The following is a 19,961-nucleotide window of genomic DNA, read 5'->3' as shown; positions in this document are numbered from 1 at the left end:
CCGAGCTGATTTAACCTGCCGTGAACCCAGCAAGTGGACACCCACGGCCTGTGATTTATGGGGAGGAGTTGCCTCCAGGGAGGAGCCCGGGCTGCCTGCCTTAGCGCCGTACGCGGGTCAGCCTGGAATCCATTATGATAATCGTTGGGGGAATCAGCTTGGAGACAAGTTGAAGCAAGTTGAAATTTGAAAAACACATTAACAGGGGTCTGAAGAGATGCCAGAAGAGCCTGCCAGCAGGGACAGCTGGAAGGCCAATTTTTTAGTCAATACTGAAAGGTGGTTGCTTAAATATCCGAGTCAAACACATGATTTCTCTCCGGCTCAATACTCCCGTTTAATTGCGCTGGGGAGTCTCTCCACTGACACATCTAACACCCAGATACAGAGCGGAGTGAAAGAAAAGCGTGTTATTGAAGTGCAAATGAGGTCCTGGGTGGAGCCTGCAGGCCTGGGTCCGGCTGGAGAGGTTCCTGCCGCCCCGCGGGCGCTGGCTGGGCTTCCCGGCTGACCGGCAGAGAGGGCTGAGGAGGGCGGTCCGTCTCAGCTGCCCTCATAGAGGGCTCTGTGGGTCGTGCCTCGCCCCTGCAGCTCCACGGACTGCCCAGGCCCCGGGGGAGTCTTCAGGAGCCAGGGTTCTCCCAGGGAGAGGGAGGCGCGGCGCTGGAGCCCAGTCAGAGGGAAATGCGTGCCCCTGCGGAGCAGTCGCAGGCCTGGCAAGCAGGTGACAGCCTGGTGAGGTTGATCGGTAAGGAGAGCCTCGACTGGCATCCTGACGTTGGGAAACAGGCTGGTCTCTGAGGTATCGAGACCCAACAGCCTTACCTTCGGAGGGAGTCCTGCCAGACTGGTGGTGCCTGATGGGAACCCTTTCCCAGGATGACGCCCACAGAGGGGCCCAGGACTGGAGGTGAGAGTTGGGGCAGCCCTCACCTACCTCAGAGCTAAGCAGGACATTATCAGATGTAGCTAGAAACCCAGGAGAACTGGGACCTCAACCAGGATGAAAAGGAAAAGGCAGGCCCTGGGGGCAGGTGACACGAATCCCTCAAGGCAGAATCAGTGATAAGAAGCCTGGCGAACTGGAACTCAGAGCACCTGCAGAAGCCGTTAAAAGCACTTCCTGATTCAGTGGGTCTGGGTCTGGGGGGCTCGCCTGAGGCCCACGGCCCAGCTGGCTTTGTCCTCATTTCCCCAGGCCTCCAGCTCACGAGACACGGTTTCCCATTCAGCCCCAGCGCGTGAGCTATTCCTTGTTCACAACTCCGCTAATCACACCCAACAATCAGAAACCTGTTCAGATGGGGCTCAGAGGATCCGACGCAAACATGGCTGGGCCATCCTGAAGCCAAGAAGTCCAAGTGCAGCTGCCTATGCCTGGGGAAACTCTGAAATCGACCTGGTCTCTTCCTGAAGGAGGGCTCCCATGCATGTGGGCTGCCGCAGACAGACAGCCTGAGGAGCGTCTGGCTTCCTCCACTTGCTGGTTGTGCGACCGTGTACAAATTATACCACCTTTCTGAACTTCAAGTTTCCTGCCTCTCTTATGGGACTAGGCATGGGACTGGTGTAGCACAGGACTTGCATCAAATACGATCATGTGGGTAAAATGCCCAGGACAACCAATATCAGTTCCCCCCACCCGCCAAACCGAGGTGGCCTCAGGTTCCCCTTCTCTTGCTGTTGGGTTTAGTTTTTGTCCAGGGAAGCAGCAGTTAAAAGAGGTACTACATCAGGGTCCCAGATGAGAAATTTGTCTCTCACCTCTAAGCCAGAGGCCAGCCCTGCCCAGCCCTGTTGGTTTCTCCCATGGAGGCACCCCCTTACGCAGCAGAAGTTTGAAAAATGAATCTCTTCGCCTTCCTGGAGCAGGCGTTCTTAGGGCTCCTGCTCTGAGCTGTTTATGGAGCAGCCATTGAGGAATACCGATGGCAGAGGTCTTCTCCCCTTGGGTGTCCCCATGGAGACCCAGCAGCTCCTAGCTTGTCCCGTACTTCATGCTCACACTTCTTGTGTGTAGATAGGGAAGCGCAAGGCCAGGCTTTCCACGGCTCTGCCCACCTCCCTGACTTCGTCCCCTCCAGCTCCCTTCCCCTCCCATCCCTCTCTAGACACACTGGCCCTCTTACTACCCTGTGAACTTGCCAAGCTTGTGTCTGCCTTAGAGCATGGTGCCGCCCAGAAGCCCGCACCTGGAGAGCCGAGTGGCTCTTACCCTCCAAGAATGCTGCTCCCTCCAAGATACCTTCTTGGCCCTCTTCTCCATTACTCAGTTTTATTTCCTTCTTAACGCTTATCACTACCTGAAATGATCTCATTTATTTTGTTACATGTTGGCTGTCTCCCTCTACTAAAACCCAAGCTGTGTGAAGGCAGGGACCTCATGTGTTTAGTCCGAGGAACATCACAGATCCCACATAATGCCTGGCCTCCACTCTCTGCATTCCTGGAGCATCAAGAAACATTACTGAATGAATGAATCTATGAATGTTACATTCCAAACTGTAATAGCATTAGACAACTGTTCAGGGCGTGAACACTGTCAGGAACATGTTAACTGCAAGCAGGTAGGGAGCAGGGAGGGGAGGAAAACGCCTCTGGGTGATGGCGAGAAGTCTGCTTTGAGCTTCTCATGCTCCAGAATCCAAGATTCTACCTGCCCCCAGATCAGAGCAAGGGAAGTTTTGCTCTGTCTCCTTTCACTGGAATTGAACAGAAGGGTGCTGGTCATTCCCTCAACCTCATGTTCTGGGATCAAACTAGAGGGAAGTGTACAGGCACTGGGGCAGTGCTCAACGCCAAGGGCTCAAGCAACACTCAACCTAAGAGATGTCTATTAAAAAAACGATAGCTAACTCTTTGCAAGGATTATTAAGCTGTTCTAACTCTTCACGTGGATTGTCTCATTTGTCTTATAAAATTGTCTCAGTGACCAGGGATGGTTCTTGAAAGATCCCTGGGACGCGATCCTTGGTAACAGACACACACTGCTGCTTTGCCTCAAAAGCTTAACTCTACCGGGATCACCGAACCCTAAATGGGGTTTCCAGAAAGGGAGAAGGAGGCAGTGGCAGCACGAAGCCAGAAAGGAGAGGGCGGCGGGCCTGCTGCTACAGTGGTTCGTTCTGCAAGCCCGTCCCTGGTCCTCCAGCACTCCGCTGGGACCCCACTGTGTCAGTCCTGAGAAGGGCTCCTGAGGGCAGTCGAGGGGAAGCATGAATTGAGAGAAACCCTCATTTCCACCGCCTTCAGGGACAACGAGGCAAAGAGGGTCCCTGCGCCGGGCTTTGTGGTGGGGTCCATGCTCTGAGGTGTCTAGGGGAGCACCACGCGGTACCGGGAGGTCTCCAGCACCCCTCCCTCACAGGCAGCGTGCCACCGAGGGCACCGCGTGCAGAGAAACTTCATTTTGTGGGTTCGGGGGGGCTAAGAAGTTTTTCTGAGGATCACAGGTTCTTTTGGAGGGGTTAGAGAGGGCCCTTTTCATAATGAGGGACTCCCACTTGGGACACTTGCGGCGGGGAGCTGGGCGGGTTGAGGGACCATTTTTTAAAAAGCTTCCTCAAAACACAGAAGCATCCTGCCCCGCCCGGGGCCCCAAACTCCACCTGAGCTGCCCCACTCCGGCCCTTTCCCCTCCCCGGGAGCCGGGCCTCTGAGGCCGCGGCAGCGCTGGGAGGCTCTCTAACCGTCTGGGCTACTCACCGCGGGCTGTTTCACTCTTGGGGAGCAGCTGCCGGCTGTCTGCGGACCTCGTGACGGCCAGAGTTCCGCTGTCTCGACGTCCCTGAGCACTCGCTTCCGCAAGAAAAGCACGAGGGGAAGGCCTCCGAGCAGGCGCCCAGGCGGGGCCTTCCTAACTGCCGCGGAAGGCAGCAGCCCCAGGGCGCTCCCCACGCAGGTCACGCACGGAGGACCCGGAAGAGCACTGCCCAGGCCCCGCCCCCAGCGCACACCCGGCTCCCCTCCAGTTCAACTGCTCGGCCTTTCAGGCCTCCGCGAGGCACTCAGAGCCCGTGGGCGTCCCCCAGGGATGACCTGAGGGAGGACGCAGCTTGGAGAGAGCACCCCGCGCGCGCGCGGCAGTCTTTCTGTTTCCCCTCCTCCATCCCGGGCTCTGAGAGGCTGATCCAGCCGCGTGGGGGAATGTCCCGTGGCCCCTGGAGGCTCACGGGTCACATTCTCGGACGCCCTGGACACTGAGGGAGCAGTGTCAGCACGGGGTCTCCCCTGAGGGATCCCGGCCTTCCTGTTTCTGCTGGAGCTGCACCCCGGTGCGGATGTGGGGAGGGGAGAGGAAGGGCAGAGACCCCCCTTCCCCGGAGCTTGACAGCCAAGACTCAACGTGGGAAATCCTAGGCTGATACGGAAAAAGTGAGGGAAATATAAGAGAAGCATGAAAAATAAAGAGAGAGAGATGGGGGCTGACATCTGCCCAGAGGAAGGGGTGACTTTCCTCTATTATAAGCCATAACCGGGGGCTACCTACCCCCTACCTACCTGGGTGCCTTTTCCCATTTTGCACCAGACACTGTTTGGGGTCCGGGAGGGGCTGTCCCCTCCGCCCTTTTCACATCCTCTCCTGTCCTCTTTCTCAGGGTCCACCTTGAGATCTTCAACCAAGACATCCTTACTCATTGCTGTTTTGTTTTGTTTCCAGCTCAGAACTGAAAGTGGGTTAGATTCTACCGACCCAGACCATGTTCTAGAATCCTGTTTCTCAAATTTCCAGCTTGAGAGCCACCCGCAGGGGGGGGTCTGGGAGGAAGTGGTCTCGGGTTTGAGCTAGGCACACCTAGTTTGTTAACCCCGTACAGCCCTCTGTCTTGTGGGGAGGACTGGCTGGTGAGAAGGACCAGTGATGTCAGTGGGTGAAGCACCCAGAGCCTAGAAATTCAGAAACTCTAATGAGGGTGGCTCCTGGTTCTTATTAGCCAAAGCTATTTCTACTTTTTAACTTAGATCTTTCTATCTCAAGTGTCTGTCTCCAGCAATAAAATGTGGCCCAAACCAGTCACAGCTCACAGGCATGCTAAGGTGAGCTGCTATTGGAATGACAGCACCACCAAAACCATTTAAAAAGCTTTCAAATTTCTATCTCTTCATTGGTATAGCCCCACTTTTAAAAAGAGTAACTATAATTCATTTGTCCCAAAGAGACATCCTTCCTAAATTAGCTACGTACACGAGGAACCTCTGGATTTAGAGATTTTCCTCTGCAGGCTCCAGGAGCAGCTAAAGATTAGCTTCTGTCAGAATGAATCCATTTCCTTTACCAGTTTGCTTCAGAGGTTCAGGAAGGTTTGCCTTCGGCTACTGGGTCTCCCCTTGAGGCCAGCATTTCCCAGCATTAACTAGGGTGGTTGTTAAGAAACCCTGACCGTGTGGGGGGATGCGCTCCTCCATACAGCTGAAGGAGGCCTCTTTGGTGGACTCCAGCCAAATGGTGTTTTAACCTAAATTCACTCTCTTGCCGTCACTGGAGCCAGGTGAGTCACAGATTTTGTCTTTCTTCCCTGTTTTCAAAGCCAACAGACAATGAGGAAGGTGGAAGCTGCCAGTGTGTGAAGAAAGCCTGTCTGGAGACTCTCTGGAGGCTGAAGAGCAGAGGGAAATCCTCCCCCTGCTGCAGGAGAGGATGAGAGAAAAGCCCCTTCCTTGGACAGGGAAGAACCTTGAAAACAAACGCATGAGGGACCCTTTAGGCTGGTTCCATCAGGCCAACTCAAGAGACATCGTAACATCCAGGATGCAACAGAAGAGTGTTCAGGGCAAACTGGTCGCAGGGATCCTCAGGGGCTGTTACCAAATGGAAGGTTGCAGCGTGGGCGTGGGCAGGGATGGTACCCATGCTGGCCCTCAAACCCAAGGAGCTCACTAAACACAGCTGAAGTTGTTAGTGAGGAAAAAAAAAAAAAACATTCAGCACAAATGACAAGGCTTATCTTTTTTGCTTACCCTCAGGATCAAACCGAGTTTGAGGTCTCCCCATGATCTCATCCTATGAAGCATTCAAGTTCTGGATCACAAAGTATGTGGTCATTTTCCCTTTCCCTTTCACTTCAATTTCACCCCTCTCAATTATTTCAAAACCTTGATTTTCCAGGGCTCTGCCCAGAGAAAAGAAAAATGCCCCTGATATCCAAAGATCACAGGTCTGCAACTTGAGAGTCAGCTGCAATGGGAAGGGTGATGCGAGAAGAGGAGTACAGGGAGGGGACCATGCAAAGGGACAGGGCTGCGGGATGACTACGAAACGTGGAGTTGCTTATGTATTTACTGGCTGCTGAGAGATGTTGGAGACAAACCACAGAACGGTGCAGACCAGCAACGTTTCAGATTCATGGCCAGCTGCCTCAGCCAGGGCTCAGCACTCATCAACCTTCCCTCGTCCTTGGCCAGTTTTGTGGAGATTGCAGACCTTCACCATGCTCATCACGTTCCCGCATTTAGCACCTGCCCTCCCCACCCTCACGCTGCTGACCATGCCTCCTACTTCGTGACATGATCCATCCACAAAATTACAACCCTTAGAGTGGAGACCCTGCACCTTCTCATCCCATTGACCACACCCATCCTTTCCCCCAACCTGAGAGGATGTCTTGTTCAAGGGCATCCCACCAACGCTCCCTTCCGACCTCCTCAACGCTTGGTGCCCTGGACCACCTCTTCCCTTATCTTCAGCTCCCTCTTCACTTGCCACCTCCCCTCAGCCTGCCAGCACGCCAAGGTCTCTTCCATCCTAAATAGAAGTAAAAACCGTCTCACTTGATTATCTTCTGCTTTAATCCCATACAGACACAACTGCTGTTGTAGCATGAAAGCAGCCATAGATAATATGTAAATAAAGATCCTGGCTGTGTTTCAATAAAACTTTATTTACAAAAACAAGCAACAGCCAAGATACGGCCTGTAACTATAATTTGCCAATCCCTGAACTGCACCATATGCTCCTTGAGAGCAAAAACTATCTTATAGTAGAGGCTCAACAATATTGTCTGCCACAATGTCCTCTGTAAGTGTGGCATGGAAGGAAAAACACAGGCTTCCTCCACTACCCCCATCTGGTGGCTACTAGGCACTCTGTACGTTCTGGAAGAAAAAGGGACAAAGAGAGGCATGAATAAGTGAATGGTTACCTGCAGGCCCTGGGGCTAAGATGCAGTTTGTTGGGAAGCCCGTGACTTTCCATCCTACAGACTGTATTCACAGTGTCACCAAACAAGCAGTTCCAAGGCATCTTGTCCCCCATGACACCTGCCAAGACTGGTGCCGTAGGGATGCCCACTCTGATCTGCAGAGAGAATCTCACTGAAAAGGGACCATCAGATACTCTTGTTTTTATTTTTAAATTAAGGTATAATTTACATAAAAGGCATACATAAAATGCAGACCTTAAAGTATTTAGCTCCACGAGTTTGGCAAATATCCCTGTAGCCACCATCCAAAATAAAATACAGACTAGGTCCATCACCTTTGCAAAATTATCTTGTGCCCCTTTCCAGTTAAGGTCCATCCCTCCCTGCAGAGGTCACCACTTTCTTATTTCTTCTCCCAGAGATGAATTTGCCTGTTCTGCAACTTCACATAAATGGAGTCATATAGTATATTCTGTTTTGTATCAGACTTCATTTATCCAAATCAATGTTTTTAAGATTCACCCATACTGTTATATGTATCAGTAGTTCATTCTTTTATTTCTAAATATTAGTCTACTGTAAGAATATATCACAATTTATTATGTCCAGTCTTCTCTTCACAAACATTTAGGTTATTTCCCATTTGGAGCTATTGTGAACATTCTTTTACAGATCTTTTCATGGACGTACACTTTTCATTTTTCTCAGGAAAATACCTAGAAATAGAATTCCTGGATCACAAGGCAGATGTATACTTGTATTACAAATATTTTTCCCATTCTGTGACTTTTATATATGCATTTTCCTTAATAAGCAGAAATTTTAAATTTCAATGAATGTATTAGTTTGCTAGGGTTAACAAAATACCACAAACTAAGTGGTTTAAACAACAGAAATTTACTTTCTCACAGTTCTGGAGTCTGGAAGTCCAAGATCAAGGGGTCAGCAGGTTTGGTTTCTCCTGAGGTCTCTCTGCTTCGCTTGCAGATGGCAGCCTTCTTGCTGTGTCCTCACATAGTTTTTCTCTGTGCACACACATTCTTGGTATCTCTTCATGTATCCAAATTTCTCTTCTTATAAGGACACCAGTCAGATTGGATTAGAACCCACCCTAACAGCCTGATTTTGACTTGTTACCTCTTTAAAGGTCCTATCTCCCAATACAGTCACATTCTGAGATACTGGCGGTTAAAGCATCAGCATATGAATTTCAAAGGGAACACAATTTGGCTTAGAACAATGAGGTTAACCACTGTTTTGCTTTCATAGTTTGTGCTTTTTGAAGCACTAAGAAATCACTGCTTACTTCAAAGTCGTGAAGCTATTCTTCATATTTCCTTCAAGAAACTTCATGGTTCTATCATTTAGGTCTGTAATATATATCAAATTAATTTTTATAAATGGAGTGAAGTAGGATTGAGGTTCATTTTTCTTCCCGTATGCATATTCAATTGTAACAGAACCCACCTGTTTTTTGTTTGTTTGTTTGTTTGTTTTTGCGGTATGCTGGCCTCTCACTGTTGTGGCCTCTCCCATTGCGGAGCACAGGCTCCGGACACACAGGCTCAGTGGCCATGGCTCACGGGCCCAGCCACTCCGCGGCATGTGGGATCTTCCTGGACCGGGGCACGAACCCGCGTCCCGTGCATTGGCAGGTGGACTCTCAACCACTGCACCACCAGGGAAGCCCAGAACCCACTTCTTAAGAAGAGATTCCTTCTCCACTCAACTGATTTGGTACTTTGGTCAAAAATCAATTGTCCTTAAATAAGTAGTCAATTGCTGGGCACTATATATTGCACCAGTGATCCATTTGTCTGTACTTCTGCCAATTCCACTGTCTTTATTACTGCAGCTTTAAAATAAATCTTGAAATTAGGTAGTGTAAGTCCTCCAATTTTGTTATTTTTCAACATTTGAAACAGTCTATTTTTATTTTCCAATTTGTTTATCCTTAGTATATAGAAATTCAACTAATTTTTGTATACTGTTCTTATATCCTGTGATCTTGGTAAACTTACAAGATCTGGTAGTTACTGCAGTTCCTATAGGATTTTCTAGGTGCACCATTGTTTGGTTTATGAATAACAATAAATTTACTTTTTCCTTTCCAATACTTACGTCTTATTTTTCTTTTTCTTGCCTTATTGCACTGGGGTGGGGATTTTGGTATAGTTGACTAGAAATGCGCTTCTTTGAATTTATCAAATTTGGGTTTCTTTAGCTCTTGAATATGTGGGTTGATATCCTCCATCAGTGCTGGGAAATTCTCAACCATTGTCTCTTCAAATATTTCTTCTGACCCGTTCTCATTCTATTCTCCTTCTAGTACTCCAGTGCACATATGGTAGCCCAGTCGATATCCTGCAGATCTAGGATGCTCTATTCCACTTTTTTCACCCTGTTTTCTTCTTTATGTGTCAGTTTGAATAATTTCTATTGCTCTGACTTCAAAATTCCTGATCCTTTCCTCTACTGTGTCTAGCTGCTTTTAAGCCCATACATTGAATTCTTCTGATTTCTGACATCTTGGTTTTCACTTCCATGGGATGGATAGATAAGTAGTGTATATGTATATCTCATCAGTTCAAATGTGTTGTTCCCCTTTTCCAGCAGATTCTTTAAAATATTTATCAAAGTTATTTTAAAGACTGTCTGATAATTCCAACATCTGGCCATCTCTGGATCTGCTTCTATTGACTATTTTTCTCTTGGCTACACACCACACCACCATTTTCTCGTTTCTTCTTACAGCTCATATTTTTAACAATTTAATTGTATAAAAGTACAGTGGAGACTGAAATAGGTAATATTTACCCCTCAGAAAAGTTTATACCCCTTCTTCTGGCAGACTGCTAAACTGGAAACTGAGTGAATTGAATCTGTATTTTAGTTAAGTCAGGGCTTTTTCCAGAGATACTGTTAGATTCCATTCAGCACTTTTTTCTTTTTAACATCTTTATTGGAGTATAATTGCTTTACAATGGTGTGTTAGTTTTTGCTGTATAACAAAGTGCATCAGCTCTATGTATACATATATCCCCATATCTCCTCCCTCTTGCACCTCCCTCCCACCCTCCCTATCCCACCTCTCTAGATGGTCACAAAGCACCAAGCTGATCTCCCTGTGCTATGCAGCTACTTCCCACTAGCTATCTATTTTACATTTGGTAGTGTATATATGTCAATGCTACTCTCTCACTTCGTCCCAGCCTACCCTTCCCCCCCCCTGTATCCTCAAGTCCATTCTCTACGTCTGTGTCTTTATTCCTGTCCTGCCCCTAGGTTCATCAGAACCATCTTTTCTTAGATTCCATATATATGTGTTAGCATATGGTATTTGTTTTTCTCTTTCTGACTTACTTCACTGTGTATGGCAGACTGTAGGTCCATCCACCTCATTACAAATAACTCAATTTCATTTCTTTTTATGGCTGAGTAATATTCCATTGTATATATGTGCCACATCTTCTTTATCCATTCATCTGTCAATGGACATGTAAGTTGCTTCCATGTCCTGGCTATGCAGCACTGGTTTTAAATATTATGAAGGCTGGATCAGGACTTTCTCTCCAGCAGGACATAGGATCTGAGCACCACCAAGGTTCTGAGGACCTCCTTATGCTAACCCCAGCCAAGCTTCCAGCTTTGTGAATTGTGGGAGATCTCTTTCTGCTTTACAGCCCAACAGTGAGATTTTGGGCTGTCTCCTTGTTTTTTACTCCCACCTGGACTCTCTGCACCTTGGGAGATTTTTCTCTACCATTCTTCTCTGCCCCCAGACTTCAAAGGGTCATTGTAGTGCACTAGGTGAAGGTCAAGAGCACCTCAGAGCAACTTGTCTTAGTTCTCCGACTCTAACATTACCCTTCCATGGACCACGGCCTTGCATTTGGGAAAGGCCCACACTCCTCTGGAACTGGTGATCTCTCTCAGGTCTCCTCCCCTATCCCTAGCCTTTGACCAAATGAACCTATGCATTTGGTGAAGACCTGTGGGGAAAAAGTTGGTAAATGGGTACCGACTCTGTGGCTAGAACTTAACAAAGACGGGCTCTTTGGAATTCTAACCTGTTATCCCAGCTCCAAGGTGGCCATTAAAAGTTCACTAAACTTTTGCCGCAGAGCGGCTGGGCCCGTGAGCCATGGCCGCTGAGCCTGCGCGTCCGGAGCCTGTGCTCCACAACGGGAGAGGCCACAACAGTGAGAGGCCCGCGTACCGCAAAAAAAAAAAAAGTTCACTAAACTTTAGACTGGTTTCTTCTTACCCTCACCTCTGGTAGATTACTTCTCCTGGGGCTCTACAAGGGATGAATGTAGTCAGTCATGGGTGTCCTCCTCAAAAGGGTTTGCCACTTTCTGGAATCTGGTTCATTTATATTTCTTTGCTATGTGATTTTTAAATTTTTTTAACTACTGGCATGGAATCAGAATTCTCTTGCAGCTTTCAATATCCCAGTCAGACTTACTTGTCTTTTCATCTTTTCATGCTAGATTTTCTTTTCCCTAAGATAAGATTATAAATTTCTCTAGGAAAAGGAATCTGCCATACATTTCTCTGAATCCTTCAAAGCACCTAGCACTCATGCATAGTGTGACCTCAGCAAATGTGTATTAAAGGCTTTATGAATGAAAGAATAAAAGATCTCAATGAATATTAATTTTAAAACTGTAGAAGTAGCAGCACAATTCTCTTAAGAGAGAGCATGTTTCCAGCCCTCTCCCCCCCTTCCTTAAATAAACCCACATGATATACATTTTCTGGTGGATATTTAATGATGCTCTTAACTATGTCCCTATTCTTATCTTAGAATGGATAACATCTTTTCCTGTGTTTTTCTTGGTAAATCCACGATGCAAGTTTCCAGGAATTCATTGTTTAATTTCATTCTTTTTGGTGTAGCACTATTATTATCTTTGTTGCCACGCCTCCTTCACAAACAGACACACATGCTGTCTATTTACACAACAGTATATTTTCAATTATTCTTCAACAGCTTACATTAGAATTCTTTAAACAAAACACTTATCTCGTATCTGACCTTCTTATCTCTTCTCCCTAATTACCCCCCATCTTGATCTTTTAATTTATTACATTGGGGGTTTTATACAGCAGCTGTATCTGTGTGTTTGCAATGGGCCGGTATCATGGACATGATACATGGCCAGCTTTTACTCTGAAAACTGCCATGGACACCATAACCAGGACCTGCAGCATTTCTCAGCTTCTAAATCATTGAGGTGATGGCGAATGTGGTGCATTTTCAGAATCTCCTACCTAGGGATTATCATTTGGGAAAATCCTATTCCATCTTATAATTGGCTTTATTTATTTTTAGTTGGCTGTTTATTTTGCAGATCTGACTGACAGGAGTGGGAAAGGGATCTAGATTTTAAAAGACTGAGACACTGCTCTACGCCACCGCGAGGCAGTTAGGATCAGCCGAGCAGACAGAAGACATTTACTTTTCATCACCAAATATGTCCAACTTTTACACTGTGAACAAACTTCCGTACGTGGAAGAGTAGCTTCCTGTATTCCTGTGAGAAAGGCGAGCAGATGTGTCGCTCGTGGCCACGTGCTGAAGGGAAAGCTATTCTGAATATCTTATGGCACCCCGGTGTCTGGACGGCTGGCTGGAGACAGTTGCACACCTCAGCCTGAGTTCCAAGCCTGTCAGATGGCATGCTGGATATACAACTTCCCTAAGCGAAGAAAAGTGGGCTGTTCAGTAAACCTGAACCACTTGTTGAAAGTCTCGAACAAAAAGGCAGGAATTAGAAGTGAGCTGGCTCCCTATGGATCGAGTGCTACAAAGTCAGTGAGGAGACACGCTCAGCGCTGTCCTAGGTCATGGACAAAGGAAGCCAGTGTGAATCGCATCACAATCCCGAGCTCCACAGCCTCTTCTCAAATTCGAGAGAATAACATCCTGACTAATATCTCTATTACTTAGTAACATATGCAAGAGAAGAGACGAGTTGGGAGAAATGACCCATTTTAATTACTGTCACATACCCAGTAACCATCCGAGCAGACTAATAAACAGAATTCCACTTTTTTGTGCGAGGTGGCTGGTATTAAGCAAAGAACTCAGCTGCTCTCTGCCTGGATGGGTTCTCCAGTAACAGGATTCATCACTTCTTTTGCAGAAATTCTCATCCCCAAGGCAAAGTTAGCTATTCTTTGAGCGTGGCTTCCAATAGGCACTGGTACACCCCCTACCACCATATGAGCATCAGATTGTTTCCACCTGTAAGGAGCAGCGGTAAGGGGGGATTCAGAGGGTTTTCTTAATGCACTAAATATAACACTAAATATTTTTGTCATTTTCCATGTATTGATAGAAGGACCATACTAAAGCTGGTGGTTATTTTCTAGAGGCATGAGGGGAAAGGTGAGAAGAAAAATGACTCAGGAAACAGCCATGAGGGAGCCAAAAGGGCTTTCTGCTTTTGGTGGAGACAAGTTCCAGAGAAGACAAAGCTCCTGGGGTCATTGTATGATGCTGTGTATTAGATCCACATTATTTAGGTTAGACTTGCTGCTAAAATGAAGGAGTACTATTCTCTGGGAAAACAGTATGCCCCTCAAAGGCAATCTTAGCATTGTGTAGTATAAGAGGATTTTTTCAAAATTAAAATCCTAAAATACCTCTACTTCCTTTTTAGTTCTTCCTCCCACCCCCACTCTCATCCACACCAAACCCCAGACCAGTGAGGGGAGAGGAAAATGAGGACCCACCGCCAGGTACGTGACCTGCCTAGGCACACAGGGACACGCACCCCAGAGCACCACACGCTTACTCTGTAGACATCGTGGACACTGGTTAACCTGTCGAACTTGGAGTACATTAAATTCAGCATTATTCACCATCTGGATCAGTTCACAGGCAGCACAGATGTTCGTAAATGTCACTACGTCGCTGAAGAGAATCGTGCAGGTTTTAAATTCTCCTGCAACATAAACCGGGTGTCAGTGATAGCCAAGGATGGAGAACACCAGTTCTACTAATTCTGTATTCAAGTGCCCTTTGGGAACCAAATCTGACTGTGCCTTGGAGTAAAGGAGCCAGAATGCCCATCACCATTCACCATCCACCCACCAGACATTTATTGTCTCTTATGATCTGGTCATCATGCTGGAGAATCTTATACCGTGAAGCAGACGGGGTCCCTGCCCATAAGTAGCTCCTAGTCTAGTGAGGAGACAGAACGCAAACAAACACTCAATAAGACATGCAGAGTGGGCTTCCCTGGTGGCTCAGTGGTTGAGAGTCCGCCTGCCGATGCAGGAGACAAGGGTTCGTGCCCTGGTCCGGGAGGATCCCACATGCCACGGAGCTGCTGGGCCCGTGAGCCATGGCCGCTGAGCCTGCGCGTCCGGAGCCTGTGCTCCGCAACGGGAGAGGCCACAACAGTGAGAGGCCCGCGTACCGCAAAAAAAAAAAAAAGAGACATGCAGAGTGCTGGGGGATGACAGGATGGATTGGGTGGGTACGGGCTTACAGAGAAGACCTTGGCAGGTGGGCCAAGGCAGAGCCTGAACTATGGGAGACCCAAAGGGAAGGGAAAGTTACTCGAAGGGGAGATTACTACCAGAGGTATACCTGCCCAGCCTCAGAAGGCACCACTTCGCCATGTACCCTCTTGTTCTAGGGATAACACCCTGCAGTATTGACCTTCATGGTGCCTTACCTTGGCACTTGCTGTGCCATTCTCCTGAAATGCCTTTCCCTCATTTTCTTGCTGAAATTCAGCCTCAAGGCCCAACTCAAGTGCCACACTTTTTATATCGGCCTTCACACGCACACCCACCCCTGTCTTTCTCTTCTGACATTTATATATTATTAATTTCCATATGATCTATGTTTCCACAGTAACTTACGTGGTGGAAAACGTACGAATTTTGGAGTTAAATGGACTTCTGACTGGTTTCCAGCTCTTTTACTCATAAACTAGAGTGAATTTTCTTAGCTGTTATGGCTAATAACACCTCCTTCACAGAAATGTTCAGAAAATTAAGTGAGAAAGCATACATATAATGTCTAACAGAGATGCTGGCACAATAATTTCTCCTTAATGCACATAAATTTCCTTTTTGTCAGCCACCCCACCCCCATAAACGTATTCTGTATGTATCTGTCAAACCCACAAGACTAAGAGCTTCTTTGGGTCCCCAAGACCCGGGACAGCACCCTGGCAAGTTCCCATGCTTGTCTGGTGAACGAACACGCGCCGGTGACAAATGGAAAGTGAGTTTGGAGTAAACATGGCATTCGTCCTCCAGAAACGCCTTGTTCTCCCAGAATGGTCCTTAGAGGCACCTCATGATTTATTTAGTGTGTGAGTGTATCATTTTCAGTTGTAGTGAAGAACGCCCATCAATGGTCACTGCATTGTTTTTATTATTCTCAATGTAGAGAAAAGAAAACCTAGGCTATGCAGCTTAAGTAATTAGACCAAGACCATGCTGCTTGCCAGAATCCAAACCCAGATCTGTCTGGTTTCAGAGCCGGCGCCCCTGACCACCAAGACGCACTGTTAAGGGAAGGGCACTCCTCACCTGAGACGACCTTTCTGCCTTCCTTCAGCTGGTTGGCCAAGTGCTCAGGCAGCACGGCGTACAGCAAGGTCTCCGTTTTCTTCTCTTCGATGGCCGAGTGCTTGGAGAGGACCTGCAGCTCCTCCTTCTTCCTCTCCAGCTGGCTGGACAGCTCAATCTCCTCCAGGCGCCACTGGTTCGGGAGGACGAGGTCCCTGGTGGTATCATGGGGGCGACGTCGGAAAGGTGCATCTGGCGCTCCTCCAGTTCATGCAGGCTGCAGAGCTTGGGGGAGCACACGTATATTATGCACCACGTGGACTCCATCCAGATCATCTGGCCTTCCCCCAACGGAGAGAAACGGGACAATGCAGCATGTCACCTGCAGGCAATGACGCAGTGCACCAGCCCACCACTCAGAACACGTCCTTCTCTCCACGGCACAGTTCAACTCCTTCCCTTTTAGCCGAATATCATGAGAGTTATCTGTACTTCCTGTCTCCATGCACTCCTCTCCCCATCTCTCCACAATGGCTCTCTCCACACTGTTTTTTTGACCTTAAGGTGACTCCCGTCCACGGCCTCCAAGTGACCTCCCCCAGCACAAGTCTGTAGTCCTTTCCTCACTCAGCCCTTCTGCTCTTTGAGGGTGTTAAGCAAACCCTCCTTCCTGGAATCTCACTTCCTAGGACTTTCCTGACGCTGCTTTCACTCAGATCTCCCCCACCTCTTTTGATTTCTCCTTCAAGACTTTCACTCATTCTTTAGATGCTGGTGTTCTCTTTTCGCTTTCCCCAACTACATCCTCCACTGGGCTGACAGAGACTCTGAAGTTACAGAGAAACCTTGCTTCCTGGACTCAGGATGACTATTAGTTTTAACAATAGATGTTTATTATCTTATTATGAAAGCAGTAGACATTCACCGCAGAAAATGAAAAAAGTGGGGGACTTCCCTGGTGACGCAGTGCTTAAGAACCCACCTGCCAATGCAGGGGACAGGGGTTCGATCCCTGGTCCGGGAAAATCCCACATGCCGTGGAGCAACTAAGCCCGTACGCCACAACTACTGAGCCTGAGCTCTAGAGCCTGTGAGCCACAACTACTGAGACCACACGCTGCAGCTACTGAAGCCCGCGCACCTAGAGCCCGAGCTCCACAACAAGAGAAGCCACCACAATGAGAAGCCCACATGCCACAACAAAGAGCAGCCCCTGCTCGCCGCAACTAGAGAAAGCCCGCATGCAGCAACGAAGACCCAACACAGCCAAAAATTTTTAAAAAAATTTTTTAATTAAAAAAAAAAGAAAATGAAAAAAGTGGGAGAAAATAATAAAAATCACCCATAATCACATCAGAGATAATTACAGTTAATATTTGAGGGTATATCTTTTTACTACCAAAAATTGGGATTATCAGCCATCTTTTTATAACCTCAATTTTTCACTTAAATTATGTAATAGGTATTCTTCCATAGCATTAAATATGGATAGGTATTATTTTTTCCTGGGTACATTGACTATACTGTATTTTACTTAAGCAGTAAGCTAACATTGATTATATTATGTCTATTTTATCATTCCACAAACAACATTGCAATGAACAAGCTTGAGGTACATCATTGTACATAACTGTAGCTATTTTGTTAAAGGATATATTCTTAGACAAAAATATGCTCACGTTTAAGATTTTTGATACATATTGCCAAATTGCCCTCTAAATTGTGACAAAATCCCCACTGTAAGTAACTCTCCTCTTTTTTAATTCTTTTTTTGTTTTTTAATTTAATTTTATTATTAATTATAAATTAAAATTATAAATTTTATTATTATTATTTTTATACAGCAGGTTCTTATTATCTATTTTATACATATTAGTGTATATACGTCAATCCCAATCTCCCAATTCATCCCACCACCACCACTCCACCGCTTTCCCCACCTTGGTGTCCATACATTTGTTCTCTACATCAGTGTCTCTATTTCTGCCTCACAACTTAATTCTTTTATTACAGACATTTTTAGTTTCTACCATGAGCCAGGCACACTGTTTTAGGTGTGGAAGGGGGTACAGCAGCAACTCAAACTGACAAAGCTGCCCTCAAGGTGTTTACATCATGTCTTCTCTTAGTTAATCACACCTTTATGACCCAGTTACCTAAGCAAGAAAATTAATAATTACCCAAATAGTCTCTCTTTTTCAACCTCTACATCCAGTCACCAATTCCTGCCTTAAATCTGTTCCCGCATCACCACCCCAGAGCCACTGCCTGACTGCATTCAGCACTCAAAGCTTCTCACCTGCTCTCCAGGAACAGTCTCCCCTGGCCTCCCAGACTCCATCTTCTCAACGCTCTGGTCCATCCTTCACAGGGCTCCAGCGTGATCATTCTAAATCTCAAATCTGATCCCAGTAGACACTTAAAAGTATTTCCAGTGACATGATAGAGCTCAAGTCCTCATCTCACCAGCCTTCTCTCCCATCACTCCCTGTACAACTCACTCAGGGTTCCCAGAACATTTCATCTTCCTCTCCAATGTCTCCGTGGCTCTGCCTGTGTTTGTGCCTAGAATACCTGACTATTGTCAGTCCAATAGAAAGCTCAAAATATGTGCCCCCTATATCATATAAAAAATTAACTCAAAATGGATTAAAGACCAAATGTAAGAGCCAAAACTGTAAAGCTCTTAGAAGAAAACGTAGGAGAAAAGCTTCATGACGTTGGATTTGGCAGTGATTTCTGGGATGTGACACCAAAACCACAGGCAACAAAAAGGAAAAATAGGTAAATTGGACAACATCAAAATTAAATGCTTCTGTGCGTCAAACGACACAATCAACAGAATGAAAAGGCAACCCACGGGGTGGGAGAAAATATCTGCAAATCATAAGGTGTTAATATCCAGAATATCTGAAGAACTCCTATAACACAACAATAAAAAACCAAACAACCTGATTTTAAAATGGGCAAATAACTTGAATAGACATTTCTCTAAAGAAGATATACAAATGGCCAATAAGCACATGAAAAATGCTCACATCATATCATTAGGGAAATGCAACTTAAAACCACAGTGAGATACCACTTCATACCCATTAGAAGACCTGTTATCAAAATAACCGAAAAAAAACCCCACCAAAAAACAATAACAGAGGATAACAAGTGTCCGTGAGGATGTGGAGAAACTGGAACTTTTGTGAACTACTAATGGGAATATAAAATGGTGCAGCAGCTATGGAAAACAGCATGGAAGTTCCTCACTAAATTAAAAGTAGAATTACCAAATGAACCAGCAATTCCACTTTTGGATATACACTAAAAGGAATTGAAAGCAGGGGCTCAAAACATTTATACACCCATGTTCATAGCAGCATTATTCATTATTCAGAAAGTGGAAGCAATGCAACTATCCACTGACAGATGAATCGATAAGTGAAATGTAGTCTATACATGCAGGAAGAATATAATAATAATTCAGCCTTGAAAAGGAAGAAAATTCTGACGTATGCTACAACAAGGATGAACCTTGAAGGCATCATGCTAAGTGAAAAAAAGACAGTCACAAAAGGACAAATACTGTAGGATTCCACTTATATGAGGTACATAAATCAGTCAAATTCATAGAGACAGAAAGTAGAGTGGTAGTTGCCAGGGGCAGGGGGAGGGGAAAACAAGGAGCTGGTATTTAATGGAGTTTCAATTTTGCAAAATGATAAAGTTCTGGAGATAGATGGTGGTGATGATTATACAACACTGGGAAGGTACTTATCACTGCTGAACTGTACACTCAAAAATGGTTAAAATGGTAAACTTTATGTTACGTAAAATTCACCACAACTGAAACAAAGCCAAAATCAAAACATGTGCCCTATTAACGTAGGTCAGATGATCACGTTGCTGTATAAAGGACAGGCCATTTCAAGAGTACAAATAATAGCGCGTGCATTCTAAAACTTTTGGTAACAGACCAGAATTTTATAATTATATATAAATATAATCAGAGTTCATGTCTAAACTAGACATGGTTGAAGAAATAAAATATGTTGTTAACTATAGATTAAGCCAAATGGGAAAAAAAAAATATACTGCTCTCAATGTAGTCCCCCAATTTTTATCCAGCTTTTTTCAGGCAATTAGAAAACTGCTTCTTCCCTTTTTTGTCCAGTCTCCCAGAGCAGAAAGCAGCGAGGAGGAAGGAGTTACTACCTCGGAGTTTGAGTGCAGGCTGACTTCTCCGTGCTGCAGGCATCATCTCCCTTTGCGCCTTCAGGACAAATT

The 19,961-nt window shown here is 46.2% G+C and overlaps 1 protein-coding gene across 1 annotated transcript in view; it reads right to left on the bottom strand.

The window, feature by feature from the left end:
* Positions 1 to 543: 543 nt before the first annotated feature.
* Positions 544 to 19,961, bottom strand: part of LOC116742926 (guanylate cyclase soluble subunit beta-2-like) — a 39,200-nt gene continuing 19,782 nt past the window's right edge. The window contains 10 exon segments of the mRNA XM_032610884.1: positions 544 to 797; positions 3,706 to 3,798; positions 5,959 to 6,110; positions 7,140 to 7,294; positions 13,248 to 13,392; positions 13,938 to 14,005; positions 14,007 to 14,095; positions 15,705 to 15,917; positions 15,920 to 16,024; positions 19,890 to 19,961. Coding sequence (XP_032466775.1) covers positions 544 to 797; positions 3,706 to 3,798; positions 5,959 to 6,110; positions 7,140 to 7,294; positions 13,248 to 13,392; positions 13,938 to 14,005; positions 14,007 to 14,095; positions 15,705 to 15,917; positions 15,920 to 16,024; positions 19,890 to 19,961 — 1,346 coding nt within the window.

The sequence above is a fragment of the Phocoena sinus genome, chromosome 18 (assembly GCF_008692025.1).
Source record: "Phocoena sinus isolate mPhoSin1 chromosome 18, mPhoSin1.pri, whole genome shotgun sequence".
In the NCBI taxonomy this organism is placed as follows: Eukaryota; Metazoa; Chordata; class Mammalia; order Artiodactyla; family Phocoenidae; genus Phocoena; species Phocoena sinus.
Note: the sequence above shows the minus strand (reverse complement) of the source record. Positions and strands in the feature narration are given on the sequence as shown.